Here is a 15,920-nt window from a genome sequence, read left to right as displayed (position 1 = left end):
GAATTCATTAATTCTTTGATACAACACAATGGTTTGTTAATTAAAGACCCTTCACTTGTATATTAGAATAAGTCATAGTTATTCTTTAATCCTTAAATTCTCTATTCTATATTCTTTATTAGTAAATTTACAATTTTTCCTAATTATACCTATGTCTGAATTATTCATTTTAATAAATAATTAGATCAATCTGATGAATGTGTATTCAAGTTCTCTGGTGAGACTATATTTCTTGATGTCACTCTTAGAAAGTGTAAAAACTCAGCCAAAATGCATAGTTATGCCATGGACGTATCAATGGTAAGGCTAATCCTGTTAAATCCGAAACCTTAAGAGATTTCGAACCTGAATCTGAAGCCGATGAGAACTTTAGAGGTCAAGCAACTTGACCCAAACGCCGCTCAGTGACTTTCTTCACGTACGTATTTTTATACACAACCTTCCTGCATCATAGCCAGTCAAGAAAACATAGCAATGGATATGACTTCTTCAAAACCAGCCGTTGTATATCCTCCAAGAAGTTTAACAAGCACGTTGAAAAATCGAGTGTTTACGGAAGTAAGTCCATTCAGTGCAAGCGTTCGGCGGCACTGTCTGTAAATTTACAGCTCTGTTGTCAACTGATATAACTTGACCTCGGCCGTTCGTACAGTGAGCTAAATTTGACATGCGATACAAATTTATGCCCCACTTGATAATCAGAGCCTGTTAAAGTGAAACAATGGGGTTATAAGTCGGCTGCAATGCTGCTGTTCGATTTTTGCCTGGGTATACGGGTTGGTCGGCAAACCTGGTATGACCATGGAGCTACATTTGGGTAGCTCCATGGTCTGACAAACCTACCCAAACAAAACCTCGAACACGGCCCCCACCACATGTGGTGGGGGCCGTGTAACGCCCGGAACACACAGCACGGTACTCAGGGCTATACAACATGTGCAGCTATTATAAAGTGCACAGTTCGATCACTGCCCTTGTGTTATTAAGTGTTCTTTTAAGGACATTTGCAAACCTGTTGGTTTTATTAAATATTGAAGTTTGTTGTACATAACATTATGAGGATGGTTCCTGGCTCCCCGACGAAAAGGACTCCGGGGTCGAGTACGCTATCGCATATCTGTATAATGTGCCTATTTGTTTCGCCACCATGATGCGCATTCCAATGCAAATTAGGTCGAGCAGATTTTTCAACTCCAGCACTGTGAAGGGGCAATTCTGTCTAAAAACTCCACAACCACTGACACATAGCTAGGTGACACAAAGCTATCCCGCGCACTGTACCGGTACCATTATATTTTGGGCGGCAGAGTGGTCTGAGGGACTGCCATCCATACCCCTGCGGTGACTTAGAAAAGCCATGTTGAAACAGAATCATTTGTTCATGATTTCTGATTTCGAATAACGCCGAATATTTGGGTGGTTAAATTAATTGGTTGGGTGATTTTGAGAAAAGTTTAAAATATATATACGGAAAAAATCCACCTCCAGATATAAGGTTAGATTCATTACCCATACGTTGTTGAACTTAGGCTTCATTGAACTTGTCTCAGTACAAACACTTTTGAGAAACTGAGAGAAGCATAACACATCTGCATCATATGAATGAACAATAGGAATTTCAAATGGCTATTAAAATGAAACTCCTTACCATGACTACGGAAGTTAGCTTCCGGTCAGTAGTGGTCACGTGGCAGCCCTACACACCACTCAATAGCCACAAAATGTAATGATGCAGTAAACAGCGCAGCTCGGGGCATGATACTTGAAAACTCCTCTTTGAATGCTTCAATCTGACCATGGCCATTATTTTAAAACATTTCAACAGAATTAATCATTAAGCCATGCGTGACATTGTACGTAGGGTAGCAGTAAGTTTGAGGCCCTGTACATCTCAGTATCAATGTCTACCGACTGTCTAATCTTTGGTTGTTCAACCATCACAGTCAATATGTGAATTTCTTGAAACTTTCTAGACGTCATCCCAATGACAATGCAGATAATATATAAAGCTTTCTGAAATCAAGGAGTAGAGAATTGTTTTGATAGAACTTCAAACTTGCATTTGACAATGATGTGTACATTTATACCACAACTATTCTCTTTAAATCAACCATCCAATCTTATCTACTGTCGTTTTTCTTTAGTGTAAAGATTTACTGGAGAAGTTTGCTTGCAAAGTCTTTGTCATTGTCTCTGAAGATGGGCTGTCATCTCTCAGTATATTGGAAGTCAAGACTTTGTCAGAGAATTTGTCACAACTGGACTGAAAGTAAAACCATGTGATGTGAATGTCGGACTGTGTCCTACAGCTCCTTTTAAAAGTCGGTACACATACGATAGTTGAAACCATCGACGGATACTTATAACAGGGACAATAGAAATCGTGACATTTTTACAAAGAATGAAGGTGTACTGTTGAAGCAGAATTCCTTCACCAATATCACAAGGGAAACTATTGATTTGCAGAATGATGTCAATATGGCTGACAATTATAGCCAATCAGGAGACAGTGTCATGGTGGAAGAAGATATCAATATCAATCGACAACAATCAAACATAGATACACAAGTAGCTAAATGGAATGATGGCATAGGAAATATAAATGGATCAGACAATGACAGGAAAACTTGTGATCCAGATACTAACCAAACCTATACAGAAATTGGATCATGTGAAGAAACTCTGCAAAACCAGATGGAGTTGGAAGGGGCAGAGTTTTTGGGAAAGTTGAAAAGTCAGGAGAGCTGTCAACATACTAGTCCTATAGGTTAGTTTATTTATCATTTCCATCCATCATGGAATTTCGTGCACATCGCAATTGCACAGCTGAAAACCACAGCTTGCGGCCAAGCAAAGTGTTTTATTGAGTTAATTGGCATCTTTTCAGGTCTCATGTGAAATGATGGAAATTACAATACTTTTTTCAATCAAACCACTTAAAACAGCAGTGTTCATTTTTATTGGACAAATGTTATATCAACTCACAGTGAGATATGCAGAGGTTTGCACAACACTATAACAATCTTGAGCTCACCATCTTATATGGAACAATGTGCAGCAGCTTGGAAGGATATACCGGTAGCTATCAGTAGATCGTAATTATAACTATCGGTAGATTGTAATTATTCATTGCTACTTAAAGAGTCTTAGTGTAAAGCTATTATTAAGGCCATTGTTCAGTAGATATTTATTAATGTCAATATAATACTTGATATAGCTGATTGGCAGATTGTAATTATTCATTGCTACTTTGAAAGTCTTAGTGTAAAGCTATTGTTATAAGGCCATTGGTTATTTAGTAAATATTTTTTAATGTCAATATAATTTTGGATATAGCTGATTGGCAGATTGTAATTATTCACTGCTACTTAAAAAGTCTTAGGGTAAAGCTATTGTTATAATGCCATTGGTTATTTAGTAGATATTTATTAATGTCAATATAATTCTGGATATAGCTGATTGGCAGATTGTAATTATTCACTGCTACTTAAAATGTCTTAGGCTAAGGTTATGGTGTAGATAGTTGTCTATTTTCAAGAGATTTATTAATGTCAAGATTATTCTGCCAATCAATAAGCTGAAAGCCTTTGAGATGCTGCACATTGATATTGCAAGGCATAAACAAATTATTAATGCCTTGAATCCTTTTGTTTTTTCTTCATTGGTTCTGTCTGTAAACAAGGCCAGAAAGATCTTCTGCCAACATCTGTTATGTCCATATGCTATAATATGTCTTATCATATACCTAGATTCACGTACCCATGTAAACCTATGGGAAAAGGCGCTCTTACAGGTGTGTAATAAGTTGCCGTATCACGCCCAGGCACACTTTGCCCAAATGAGGTAGTGTGCACGCATTTTCGAACTATTTCGTTGTCATTGCTATGCGTGTTGCTATCCACGTACATTCCATTCGAAAGCACGTCAGTGCGAGATTCGAACCCGTTTCTCGGCGCTTCGCTCATAGTTTTGAAGCAAATTGTAGACAATTCGAATCTTATTCCGATCAAAATTGGTTTAAAACAAGTGCTTGATAGTCTCCTTTCAATGTTTTGCTGAGAAAGTGTATTTTAACGAGCAGGATCAACTACTCATCTGTGCTCATTTTGTAGTGACATTGGCGTTCGCATAGAACAAGCTCATGACGCGTTCCACAACAGAACAAATGAAAACATCGTACATATTAATCCGCAAAATTGCGTGGCTCATGTTTTTTTTAATTTACGCCCATAACTTTATTAAAATTTTATTGATAAATACTGAACATATCACAACCGTTCAATAAGGTATATGATAAAACCTTTACGTCCCAGATACAGGTTTCGCGGACCTCGGTCGTACGGCGTACGGGCCCTCGCACGCTTGGGCCCTTCCACCGTACAACCTCGGTCTGCAAAACCGGTATCAGGGCCGTAAAGATTAATACATTGGGATGAACTACTTTAATAATACTGGAATTGACAAATACAAAACTGTCATTTTGCTATGAGTAGACGGCATATTTTCAGACCAGTTGTGCATTAACCATTCATTCTCTGTGATTTTCTCTCAGCTGCTTTTCAGAATGGTGGCGAGAATGAAAGCTGCTCTCCCGATGCATCAACGTCAAACTTAGAATCTAGTTACCATGGAAACAGAGACACAGGAAATGATGAAACGAGTGATGACGACAACTCCATAAGTGATGACACTAATCAAACGAATACTTTGGCCACAAGTTGCAATGTGTCCTCAGTGAGTGGAATTGAAAAACCTATGCATGTGAGAAAGAAATATGAGCGAGCCAAAAAGCCGCCCATGACAGACAAAGAGTTAGAAACTCACAAAGAGAGAATACGAAAAGCCATGATTGGTGATAAATCTTATTATTGTGAGAAATGTGGTAAGGGTTATAAAACAGGGGAAGGATTGAGTTTACATCTGTCATTGGGCATTTGTGCCAGACAGAAATGTAAGTATTGCAGAATAGACTTTCTACTGAAGGATTGGCAAAATCACATGGTTGATTCTCATGCAGAACAGATACCAGTGTTTCCATGCAGGTATTGTGATCGAATATTCATGAGTCGCTCATCAAGATCAGGTCACAAATTCCTTAAACACTCAAATGGTGCATTTGAATGTGATGTGTGCAAGCATGTCTTTTCCAATCGCATTGCGTTAAATAATCATAAAAAAACCCACATTGAAAAAAAGTTCAAGTGTAGATATTGTGACCTCAGGTTTACAAAACAAGGGATCAGAAGAGGTCATGAAAAGCATTCACACAGTAAAGTTTCAGCTGTCTGTACAGAGTGTGGTGAAACGTTTGATACACGAACACATATGTTAAACCATTTGAAGATTGTTCACTCAGAGCACAAATTTAGTTGTTCCTATTGCGACAAGAAATTTTGTAGTAAGGCATATTTGAAAACCCATTTAGAAAGTCATGGCGAACTTTCCAGGGAATACACTTGCAAGGTATGCAAGAAAGTTTTCCATGTGAGATCTGAATATCGCAATCATTGTATGAGGGACTGTACTAAGTCTGAATATCTGTGTGATATTTGTGGACGCAAGTTTAAGAGGAGTACTAATTTACGATTGCATGCCTTAACTCATAGTGAACCAACACTCAAATGCGATCTTTGCCCACGTGTCTTTAGGCTAAAAAGTACACTAACTTCACATGTTAAGTCTGTACACAGTGATGAAAAACCCTGGCAATGTGATGTCTGTGGATATCGATGTAAACTGAGGGAAAATCTATTTAAACACACCAGAATACACAGCAGGTAGACCAAGGATTGTTCGTAACCTGCTCACACTCAATTAGACGTAAAATGTTCACAGTTGTCATTGACAACAGTTGATTCGAAATTCTGAATTGCCCCACTTTTATTTTAACTCTGAAGGGAAAAATAAATTTTTCCATTTTCGAGAAAGAAAAGCTGTGAAATTTTTTCTTATTCCGAGATCTTTATAATGATCTGCAACGAGTGGTAGACTGGGAAAGGATTGTAAAGAAATGAGAGCTTGAATTAAATGTCTATCCCCGAGGAGCATTCTATGTTAATTCTGTCACGTGACATTTCACTGTTGACAATTTCTAATAATCTTATCATTATTGATGCCTTCAAGCATGTAATGCTACAATTGTCCAACGGTGCAATTGGTAGTAATTGGTAATTGGATATTAAATTTGAAAAGTATTACTCAACACTGAATGTAGGTATTTCAATACGATGAATACTAAAATATTTCTCACAGAAACTATGTGCGTATATTGTAGAACCATATATGTTGTTGTTTTAGTGTCCTTTATATATTTTGTAGCCATGATTTTTGTTGTGTCTTTCTTACAGGCTTCTTGAACCTTACATACTATTCCAACCCATTATAATCAAATTTTGCAGAAGTATTTATGTATAGTGTTCAACAATTTTCATTCAATGGCAGGGAACATTATTTTGACAAAACATTAGGTTTGTTTTGACTGACTACATAGACTTCTAAATGTATATTGTTTCAGAAAAAGATTATATTTTAATTTCACAATGCCTTGGTCTTATCTCATTGACATTATATACATCATTTAGTCTGTCCCCAGTCTAAAGGTAAAGCTGTACCCACTCGTCTTCTAAATGCCAATTTGCATGGCGTTCAATTTTCCTTGTGTAACCTGTAATTACTGGGTGACTCTATTCTTTAGTTATTGAGTGTTTTTTTTGTAATGTAAGATTTCAATGTATCTGATATGAGATACTGTTAAAAATAAAGTATTGAATAGATATAGAATGTGATTACGTTGTTTCCTTTGTATTTAATTATGTCATGTACATCAAACCTGAAACTAGTCCAACCAACTATGTCTGTTACTGAAGTAAAATCTCTTTACATCTTTCAGTCTCTCTTGGGAAACACCTTGGTTCCTCAATTTGTATTTAGTATGTACCGTAAGTACACTTGATTTCTGCTATCCATATGTTCAGTTTGTTTGTTTGTTTGTTTATTCAAGTTTGTGTAAGATTAGGTACTGTTGACCTTTATTACGGTGTACACTACACTTCAGAGGAAACACAGCATACACCGTAACCGAGGAGGGGTCACAGATTATGAGTTCCTACACATAATATGTATCTGCATTACTATTTGAATAGTTTTAATGATATAACGATTTTAGATCCCAGGCTTTAGATACACTTCTTAAATAATGGATACTGTTTTATAGACAATCAATACAATACACCGACATCATACAATCTCAACTTTGTTTTCCTTTCCTGAAAAGCTACAAATTTGAATTTTACAATTTTGTATAAAACATTAGTGTACAATGCACAAACACGTGTAATATAGGTATACTAATTTTTGCGCCATCAAGCTAGTTCAACAATTTTCATCGTGTGCATGAACATAAAAATTTTCAGAACGAAACAAACGGCTGAAAATTTGATCAAACCTCTGTAACAGTATCTTCTTCGATAATGACATGTTTATCCACCCTTCAAACAAATTCTTGGTCACTACCATAGTCAGAGATCGCCTCAAACACAATGACATCGCTGCAATCTGCTTTGTCTTGCTATTGTGTCAACATAATTATCATTGTCAAAATAGTCTGTTGATTTGCTTCGCCCAGAGCACTCTGTGCAACTTTATACTTCTTTCTTTTACAATCAAAGAAATCTATATCACCATTACGCTAATTTCCGGATGCACATTTCACAACACTATATCATAAATGTCACAGAGTTGTTTTCCAACTGAGCATTGGAATCAAAGTGAGCAGATCAGCGATATCTAATAGCGCCACCAGTGGCCAATGTGTCTTCAAATCGGCTTGGCTAAAATTACACACGGTTCGCAACCGAATTCGCATCCGACTAGACTACAGATATTTAATATCAGCTTAATTTGTGTAAAATTTTCAATTGAAATATCAATGATGTGTTAATTAAAATTCATAACATATATGAAAATATATTGAATATGCTGTAAAATCTATCATTATTCTTTCTGATGTTGTGTATAAACATTTTATAAATAGAAATTCTGACAATTTTCCACATAGATACCTGTATGGTGAATATCTTGGAACTAAAAATAATGTTAGACAATTGAACAAGAGAACCATTACTTACGTCAGGTGTGATTTGTCTATCAATTTGATTATTTTCTACATCGAGTCTCATTCAAAAATTTCCTTTCATTGCAACTCGAACTTTCTTTGTTCCTTACATTCTAAAACAAAAAAAAATTGTAATGTTCATCATCTTTTACCATTGACAATTAAATTCACTCTACTTTCATTTTTTACGAAATCACAAATCACGATTGTTTCACGGTAAGTTTGCTTATTTCTTGATCTCTTTGTACCATTTTGATTATTTTAATTATTTATTTATTTCGAGAGCCAGCTCATACACCAAAAAATGTACAAAAAAAGGGGGACTGATAAACTATAAAAGCTATAAAAAAAACTAAATCATGATGGAAATTAAAACTGTCAGACAGAGAAAACTTTAAAGTTTAAAGCAGTCAGAAAACAGTATTTTCCAGAACAGGCTACCACACGTAATATATGTATTCTTAGTAGCACTAATAAGAGAATTTTCACTATTCATAAGCCTCATATAAAATTTCGAGCGTAAAGTGCGCTGTTTACTTTCGAAAGTCAAAATGTTGCTCTGACCATTTTACCTATGTTCGTTTAAACGATAAACCAATCGATCAACTAAGAAATCAATCAATCAATCATATCAATGTAAAAGTGATGTTTTTAAGTGATAATTTTTTCCTGATATCACTTTCAAAACATTCAAAAGAGCCGACTGAAATGCATAGTTACGTTAACTTTGGTGAATCTGATACTTTAAACGACGTGAAGCTGAATCTGAAACCAAGTCTGACTTCAGATAAAAAGTAATTGACCCATGACCCACGCTCACGTGACCCACGCTGGAGCAAAGGACACAGGGTTTAGTGTTCAGGTGTACAAGTGCGCGATCATTCCAGAAAACAGCGATGGATCCAATATCTTCACAACCAGCTTGTTTTACAAGCACGCTGAAAAATCGACTGCTCACAGAAGTAAGTCAGTTTATTCTTGCAACTTGTGCTAAGCGATGTTCGGCTGGGCGACCGTTTGTGTTGGAGCCCACCACAGGTGCTCAAATCAACCAGTGATCTAGTCTCGGTTTACCCAGACTGCAGTGGGGCTCTACTTCCGCCCGCTTCTGTGTGGGCGGGCGGAAGTAGAGCCCCAGAGCCCCACTGCAGTCTGGGTAAACCGAGACTACCAGTGATCGCGAAGACCCCTGTAAACGTATGTACGTTTACAGGGGGCTTCGCGATCACTGGTTGATTTGAGCACCTGTGGAGCCCACAATAAAACACTATTTTATTCATGTGGGCCTTCTGATGTAATGTCATAATCGTTTGAGTATGGCCGTGACCGTACCCGGGGCACAGGCACCGCCCTGCGCTGGTGGTTGATATAGCTCTGCATGGCAGGGCTGTGCGTTACCGGCATTATACGGCATCCCACCACATGTGGTGGGATGCTGTATAACGCCGGTAACACACAGCCCTGCCATGCAGAGCTAGTGGTTGATAGCGCTTTTTGTTGTGGCTCTTTCTACTACACTAAAAGAGCTATCCATGGAGCTATCAACAACGGTGGTGCCTGTGGCCTGGGGCTGTAGTTTGTAAACACAGATGTTGTGAGCTTGCATTTTCATCGCGATCCAAGTGTTGTTACTTATGGTAGTGATATTTGTAAAATTTAGGTTGTTTGCTACTGCATTGGGTCCTAATAATTACTGCCCGTGTGACTGTCCCTTAGCTGCCTGAAGACTGCGGCCTGCCCGAGAACTACACGAGTAAAAGGTGGGCTAAATTTTTCTCATTTTAACACAAAGCCAAGAGGTTTAATTATATTAATCATTCCCGGCCAACCAAAACTATCATTGTTTTAACGTTTAACCTGATGTCTTCTCCGGCTGTTTTGGAACTCAAAAGACGCCGAACTTGAAGGACGTCGCGTCGCAAGCTTAAGGTTCCAAGACAAGAACTTGACCTTTTGAAGCTAACAATTCCCTAGTGAGTTTTAAGCCCAGGACCCCAGTAAATTATATATACTAAGCTAATGATATGCGTTTAAGGTCTCCTCGACTAACCTTCAGCTGCTTGCTCTCTTTCTACTATTTTTCTAGTATTTTATACAAAGGCACAGACTTATTCTACCTGCAACTTAAAACTGATAGTGATTTTGTAGCTGCTCATTCTTTACTATTTTTCATAGTATTTGGTAGCCGGTATCAGACAGTTTGTGTTCGTGTCGGCTACATGGACGATCTGCCAACATTTTCGTAACCACAGTGTCACCATTGTTTAGATAACAATCAAGTAAATTTGTGTGCATGCAAGCTGTCCTTAGGATCTTCCAAGCAATGTCTGAGAATCGTTTTAAACCTTAAACATTTTTATGCCAGAAAAACTTCCAGAGCGGTGAATTCAACGCTAGTTGATGTCTTTAAAATTGTGCTCCAAAAAAACTAAGCAAGATATAAAAAATCTGAGACACTCTTTGAAAGACCTTTATGACAGCTTGCTCTCCAGCAAGTTTGAGTCAGGTATTATCAAGTATTGAGTCAAAACTTAGGGAAAACAGATTTTTGAAAGGTTATGTAAATTACCTGTCGCATGAAAGTTATGTAAACAATGGTGACACTGTGAATACCAAAAATGTTCCCCTATATCTAGGCTTTCAGAAAATGTATGGAGGGTTCTGAGCTTATTAATCACCAGAGAATTGTGAGATTAAAAAGTTTAATTTCTTGTCTTGGAACCTTAAATAGTGAGATTGTAACATTCAGTGCAAGAGTTGGTACGATATCATAGCTGCACACATGCAGCTTAAAAGCCGAACACCCCTTGCATTGAATGGTATGATCTCACAAGCAAGCTTGAGATGTCTTTGTAGTCGATAATCCAGCGTTCTGGGATCCAAAACCGCTATAGGAAACATCAAGTGAACATCAAATCAATGATAGTTTTGGTTTGCCCGGCATAATATGTAGGTTGAATCTATTGGCTTTGTGTTAAAATGGTCGAAATTTGGCCTACTTTTTCCTCGGACAGTCCTTGGGCAGTCCTCAGGCAGCTACGAGAAGTCATGGTATAGTATTTGGTAGGACTGCAATAAACTCAAGGTTTGCCGGGAGGGTGTGGGTTGGATGGCAAAACCTCGAGCTCCTGTACAACAGCAGTTTTGTTGTATGAAAAGTTTGTTGTGTCGTGTGTGATGGAAACATGATAGCCAGTGTCACCGATGAAAAATTCAAGTATCCCATCACGTGCACATATCTTTATATTGTATTGTATTTTCCCACCATGATGTACATTTTCATGCAAATTCCATGAAAAGTGGGCAATATGAAGTCGCGCCATTGTTCAACTCAAACACTGGGGCCAAATGTGTCATCCTTGTCTCCCAGTGATTTTCTTGAGTTTTTTTGTTTTCCTCCATAACTCCGCCCTCCTCCGCTTTTAATTTTTAAAACAACAAAATCATCCTTTCATACACTTTTAGTAGTGCCACAATCTAACTGTTGTCATTATTTTACAATAATTCTACAGAATTCATCGAGAAACATGTAAGTAGCACACTATGCAGTAGTTTGTTCCGGGCCCCGTACATCTCAGTGGAATAATTGTCAGCTATATGTTTCTTGAGCCCCCACACATCTCAGTGGAATGTCAACTATGTTTCTGAAGCATTTCAATTTCTTGAAACTTTCTTAAAATCTCTCCAATAACAATTCATATAATATACAAAGTTTCTAGCTTGAAAGAGATGAGAATTGTTTTAGTGTAGCTTCATATTTGCATTGAACACAGATGTGTACATTTGTACCACTACTACTCCTTTCAGGTTTAGCATGTGATATTTCTATTTTCATTACATCATTTTAGTGTAAAGATTTCCTGGAGAAGTTTGCTTGCAAAGTGTTTGTCATTGTCTCTGAAGATGGGCTGTCATCTCAGTATATTGGAAGTCAAGACTTTGTCAGAGAATTTTTAACAACCGGACTGAAAGTAAAACCAGGTGATGTTAATGTTGGGCTGTGTCCTACTGCTACTGTCCAAAGTACTGATGGACATATCATGGGTGTACCATCAGAGGAAACTTATGAGGACAGTAAAAATCTTAACAATCTTGTAAAGAAGGAAGATGTATTCTTGGAGGAATATACTTCGTCGTTCGACCTTGCAAATGCACCTACTCATTTGCATAATGATGTCATCAATATAGCTGTTGATAAGAGCAGATCAGGAGAGCTGGCCATTGAGGAGGAAAGTGCTGAAATAGGCAACAAACTAACTGAAGCTGAAGTTATGGATGACATGAGAAATACTGGTGAACCAGACAATGATGTACTGAAATTTGATGAGGAATGTACTGAAACTGTGAGAGAAAGTGGATCAAGTGAAGACAATCAGCAAAGAGAGATGGAGGTTGAAGAAACAAAGTGTATAGGAACTTTGAAAAATCAGGAGAAGAGTAATCAAATTTATCCAATAGGTTAGTTTGTTCGTCATTGACATCCTCCAGTGTGTTGTTGTATACTTGCTACTGATATGTTTTATGTCACTTATCTTAGCATTTAGTGTCTTCTAAATATTAGCTTGCTGTTAATGGGGAATGAATACATACATACATACTCACTCAGATAAAGTTGATTATACAAACATACCGCTATACATTAATGGTGTTGAATTATAGCAAAGCTCACCATTCAACCACCGTTTTGTGTTAGCTCGTTGCAATATGTCAAACATTTAATCAATTAATAAATCACAAAAATAATAATGACATTTATCAAAATTTGGTAGTTTTGAACTGACAGAAAAATTTGACCTTTAGTTCTACATTAACCTTGTATTGCATGTGATTTCTTTCAGCTCTCCGTCAAAATATTCGAGAGATGGTAAGCGCTTCCATTGATGCTTCACCATCAGCCTTTGAAAGAAGTTACGACGAAAACGGTGACATAACAATAGATGAAACAAATAATGAAGACAACTCCAGCGATGCTGATACAAATCAAATAAATACTTTGGTCGAGAGCTGCAATGGATCGTCAAAAAATGGAAATGAAAAACCAAAGTTTAAGAGAAAGAAACATGAACGTGAGGGAAAGCTAATGATGACAGATGAAGGGCTGGAAATTCACAAAGAGAGAATACGGAAAGCTATGATTGATGATAAACCATACACTTGTGAGAAATGTGGTAAGGGTTATAAACAACAGCAAGGGTTGAGTTTACATATGTCATTGGGCGTTTGTGTCAGACAGAAATGTAAGTATTGTGGATTGGAATTTCTTCTTAAGGACTGGCAAAAGCATATGGTTGATTCTCATGCAGAAGAGATACCAGTGTTTCCATGCAACTATTGTGATCGAACATTTATTAATTGCGCAACAAGATCAAACCATATACTGTCAAAACACTCTAATGATGTATTTGAATGTGATGTGTGTAAGCGTGTCTTTTCCTATCGTAGTGCTCTAACCAAACATAAACGAATCCACAGTGAAAGAAAGTTTGACTGTAGATATTGTGACATGAAGTTTACAACTGAGGGAATCAGATCAACTCATGAAAAGGAATTACACAGTGAAGTGTCCGCTGTCTGTACTGTCTGTGAGGAAAAATTTGACACGCGGGCGAAGATGGCAAACCATCTACGGACCGCCCACATTAAGCCAGGATTTAAATGCTCTTTTTGTAACAAGAAATTTCACAGTATGGTTGGTTGGAAAGCCCATTTAGAAACCCATGGTCTGCTTTCAAGTAAATATTCTTGTAAGATATGCAAGAAAGTTTTCTACATCAAATCTGAATATCGCAAGCACCGTTATAGGGACTGTACTAAGCCTGAATATCTGTGTGATATTTGTGGACGCCAGTTTAAGAAGGGTGCCAATTTACGATTGCATGCCTCGACTCATAGTGAACCAACAATCAAATGCGATCTTTGCCCACGTGTTTTTAAGCTACAAACTACACTAACTGCACACATTAAGTCTGTACACAGTGATGAAAGACCTTGGAAGTGTAATGTATGTGGATATCGATGTAAACTGAGGGAAAATCTTTTAAAACACACCAGAATACACAACAAGTAGACCCAGGATTGTTTGTAATCTGCTCACACTCAATCAAACGTAAAATGTTCACAGTTGTCATTGAAACAATTGATTTGAAATTGTGAATTTTATTTTAACTCTAAAGGGGAAAAAAATTTTTTCCATTTTTCAGAAAGAAAAGCTGTGAAATTTTTTCTTATTCCGAGATCTTTATAATGAGCTGCAACGAGTGGTAGACTGGGAAAGGATTGTAAAGAAATGAGAGCTTGAATTAAATATCTATCCCCGAGGAGCATTCTATGTTAATTCTGTCGCGTGACATTTCACTGTTGACAATTTCTAATAATCTCCTCATTATTGATGCCTTCAAGCCTGTAATGCTACAATTGTCCATTGTTTGGTGTTGATGATATCTAATCAACACTACTGTGTGGTAAAAACTGTCTCACTGTATTGCTTTTAAGTCCCTGAAACAATCTGTTTTGAAAACGACTAAATAAATTAGAACTTTAAACCGTGCAAGTTATATTTTATATCCCCTGATTGCAGGTCTAACTTCCTTTGTCATTCCAATGTTTATGAACATGACAGCGCCATATTTGTTATGTTAGCAAAGTGTGTGTATCAAATATTTTTCTTTTGTTTAATTTGTTCTTCTGTTGCAGTGTGAGTATAGGTCTGTGTACAGGAAATTAAGCACACAATAAATGCCACTTTAACCATACTGCAGAGTTTACAGTTTTCTGTATAAGCAATGTCATCGTAATTTTTACACACACACCAACTTCTATTAGATAATCAGTAATCCAGTAGTCAGATTTCTCAACAGATAATACCTATTAAATTCTATAAACCTAGGGTATGCACACAGGAAAGAGTGCAGAAAGACAGAAAACAGTGTAATTGGTAATTGGATATTAAATTTGAAAAGTATTACTCAACACTGAATGTAGGTATTTCAATACGATGAATACTAAAATATTTCTCACAGAAACTGAAGTGCGTACATTGTAGAACCATCTACGTTATTGTCCTTTATATATTTTGTAGCCATAATTTTTGTTGAGGTCTTTCTTACAGGCTTCTTGCGCCTTACATACTATTCCAACCCATTATAATCAAATTTTGCAGAAGTATTTATGTACATTGATCAACAATTCTCATTCAATGGCAGGAACACTATTTTGACAAAATGTTAGATTTGTTTTGACTGACTCCATAGACTTCTAAATGTATATTGTTTCAGAAAAAGATTATATTTTAATTTCACAATGTCTTGGTCTTATCTCATTGACATTATATACATCATTTAGCGTGTCCCAAGTCTAAAGGTAAAGCTGCACCCACTCGTCTTCTAAATGCCAATTTGCATGGCGTTCAATTTTCCTTGTGTAACCTGTAATTACTTGATGACACTATTCTTTAGTTATTTAGTGTTTTTTATTGTAGCGTAAGATTTCAATGTATCTGATATGAAATAAATGTTTAAAATAAAGTATTCAATAGTTATAGAATGTGATTACGTTGTTTCCTTTGTATTTAATTATGTCATGTACATCAAACCTCAAACTAGTCCTACCAAACTTTATCTGTTTCTGAAGTAAAATCTCTTTACATGTTCTGGTCTCTCTTGGGAAACATCAGGGTTCCTCAATTTGTATTTAGTATGTACCATAAGTACACTTGATTTCTGCTATCCGTATGTTCAGTTTGTTTGTTTGTTTGTTTGTTTATTTATTCAAGTTTGTGTAAGATTAGGTACTGTTGACCTCTACTTTA

General features: G+C 36.8%; 2 protein-coding genes across 7 annotated transcripts; both read left to right on the top strand.

Annotated features, from left to right (window-relative positions):
- The first annotated feature begins 378 nt into the window (after window positions 1–378).
- LOC139123899 (gastrula zinc finger protein XlCGF57.1-like) lies at window positions 379–6,400 on the top strand. 2 transcript variants are annotated; one of them, XR_011549783.1, is made up of 3 exons: window positions 379–558; window positions 2,145–2,767; window positions 4,553–6,400. XR_011549783.1 is itself a non-coding variant. In XM_070690053.1 (2 exons), exons 1-2 carry the CDS (start codon window positions 2,479–2,481, stop codon window positions 5,779–5,781), a joined length of 1,518 nt encoding a protein of 505 aa, XP_070546154.1. In that variant the 5' UTR covers window positions 2,145–2,478; the 3' UTR covers window positions 5,782–6,400. The 2 variants fall into 2 exon arrangements, 1 of the variants encoding a protein (XP_070546154.1); XM_070690053.1 differs by lacking the exon at window positions 379–558.
- A 2,517-nt stretch (window positions 6,401–8,917) lies between these two features.
- LOC139123897 (zinc finger protein 883-like) lies at window positions 8,918–15,660 on the top strand. 5 transcript variants are annotated; one of them, XM_070690049.1, is made up of 4 exons: window positions 8,923–9,075; window positions 9,774–9,873; window positions 11,962–12,571; window positions 12,952–15,660. In XM_070690049.1, the coding sequence occupies exons 3-4, from the start codon at window positions 12,154–12,156 to the stop codon at window positions 14,178–14,180; spliced, it is 1,647 nt and encodes a 548-aa protein (XP_070546150.1). In that variant the 5' UTR covers window positions 8,923–9,075; window positions 9,774–9,873; window positions 11,962–12,153; the 3' UTR covers window positions 14,181–15,660. The 5 variants fall into 5 exon arrangements, with proteins under 5 accessions (XP_070546148.1, XP_070546150.1, XP_070546152.1 ...); XM_070690047.1 differs by lacking the exon at window positions 9,774–9,873 and having other exon boundaries at window positions 8,918–9,075; XM_070690051.1 differs by lacking the exons at window positions 8,923–9,075; window positions 9,774–9,873 and adding an exon at window positions 9,287–9,407.
- Window positions 15,661–15,920: the final 260 nt, after the last annotated feature.

The sequence above is a fragment of the Ptychodera flava genome, assembly GCF_041260155.1.
Source record: "Ptychodera flava strain L36383 chromosome 23 unlocalized genomic scaffold, AS_Pfla_20210202 Scaffold_23__1_contigs__length_28996876_pilon, whole genome shotgun sequence".
Classification (NCBI taxonomy): domain Eukaryota; kingdom Metazoa; phylum Hemichordata; class Enteropneusta; family Ptychoderidae; genus Ptychodera; species Ptychodera flava.
This window is presented reverse-complemented; position numbering and strand designations above follow the sequence as displayed.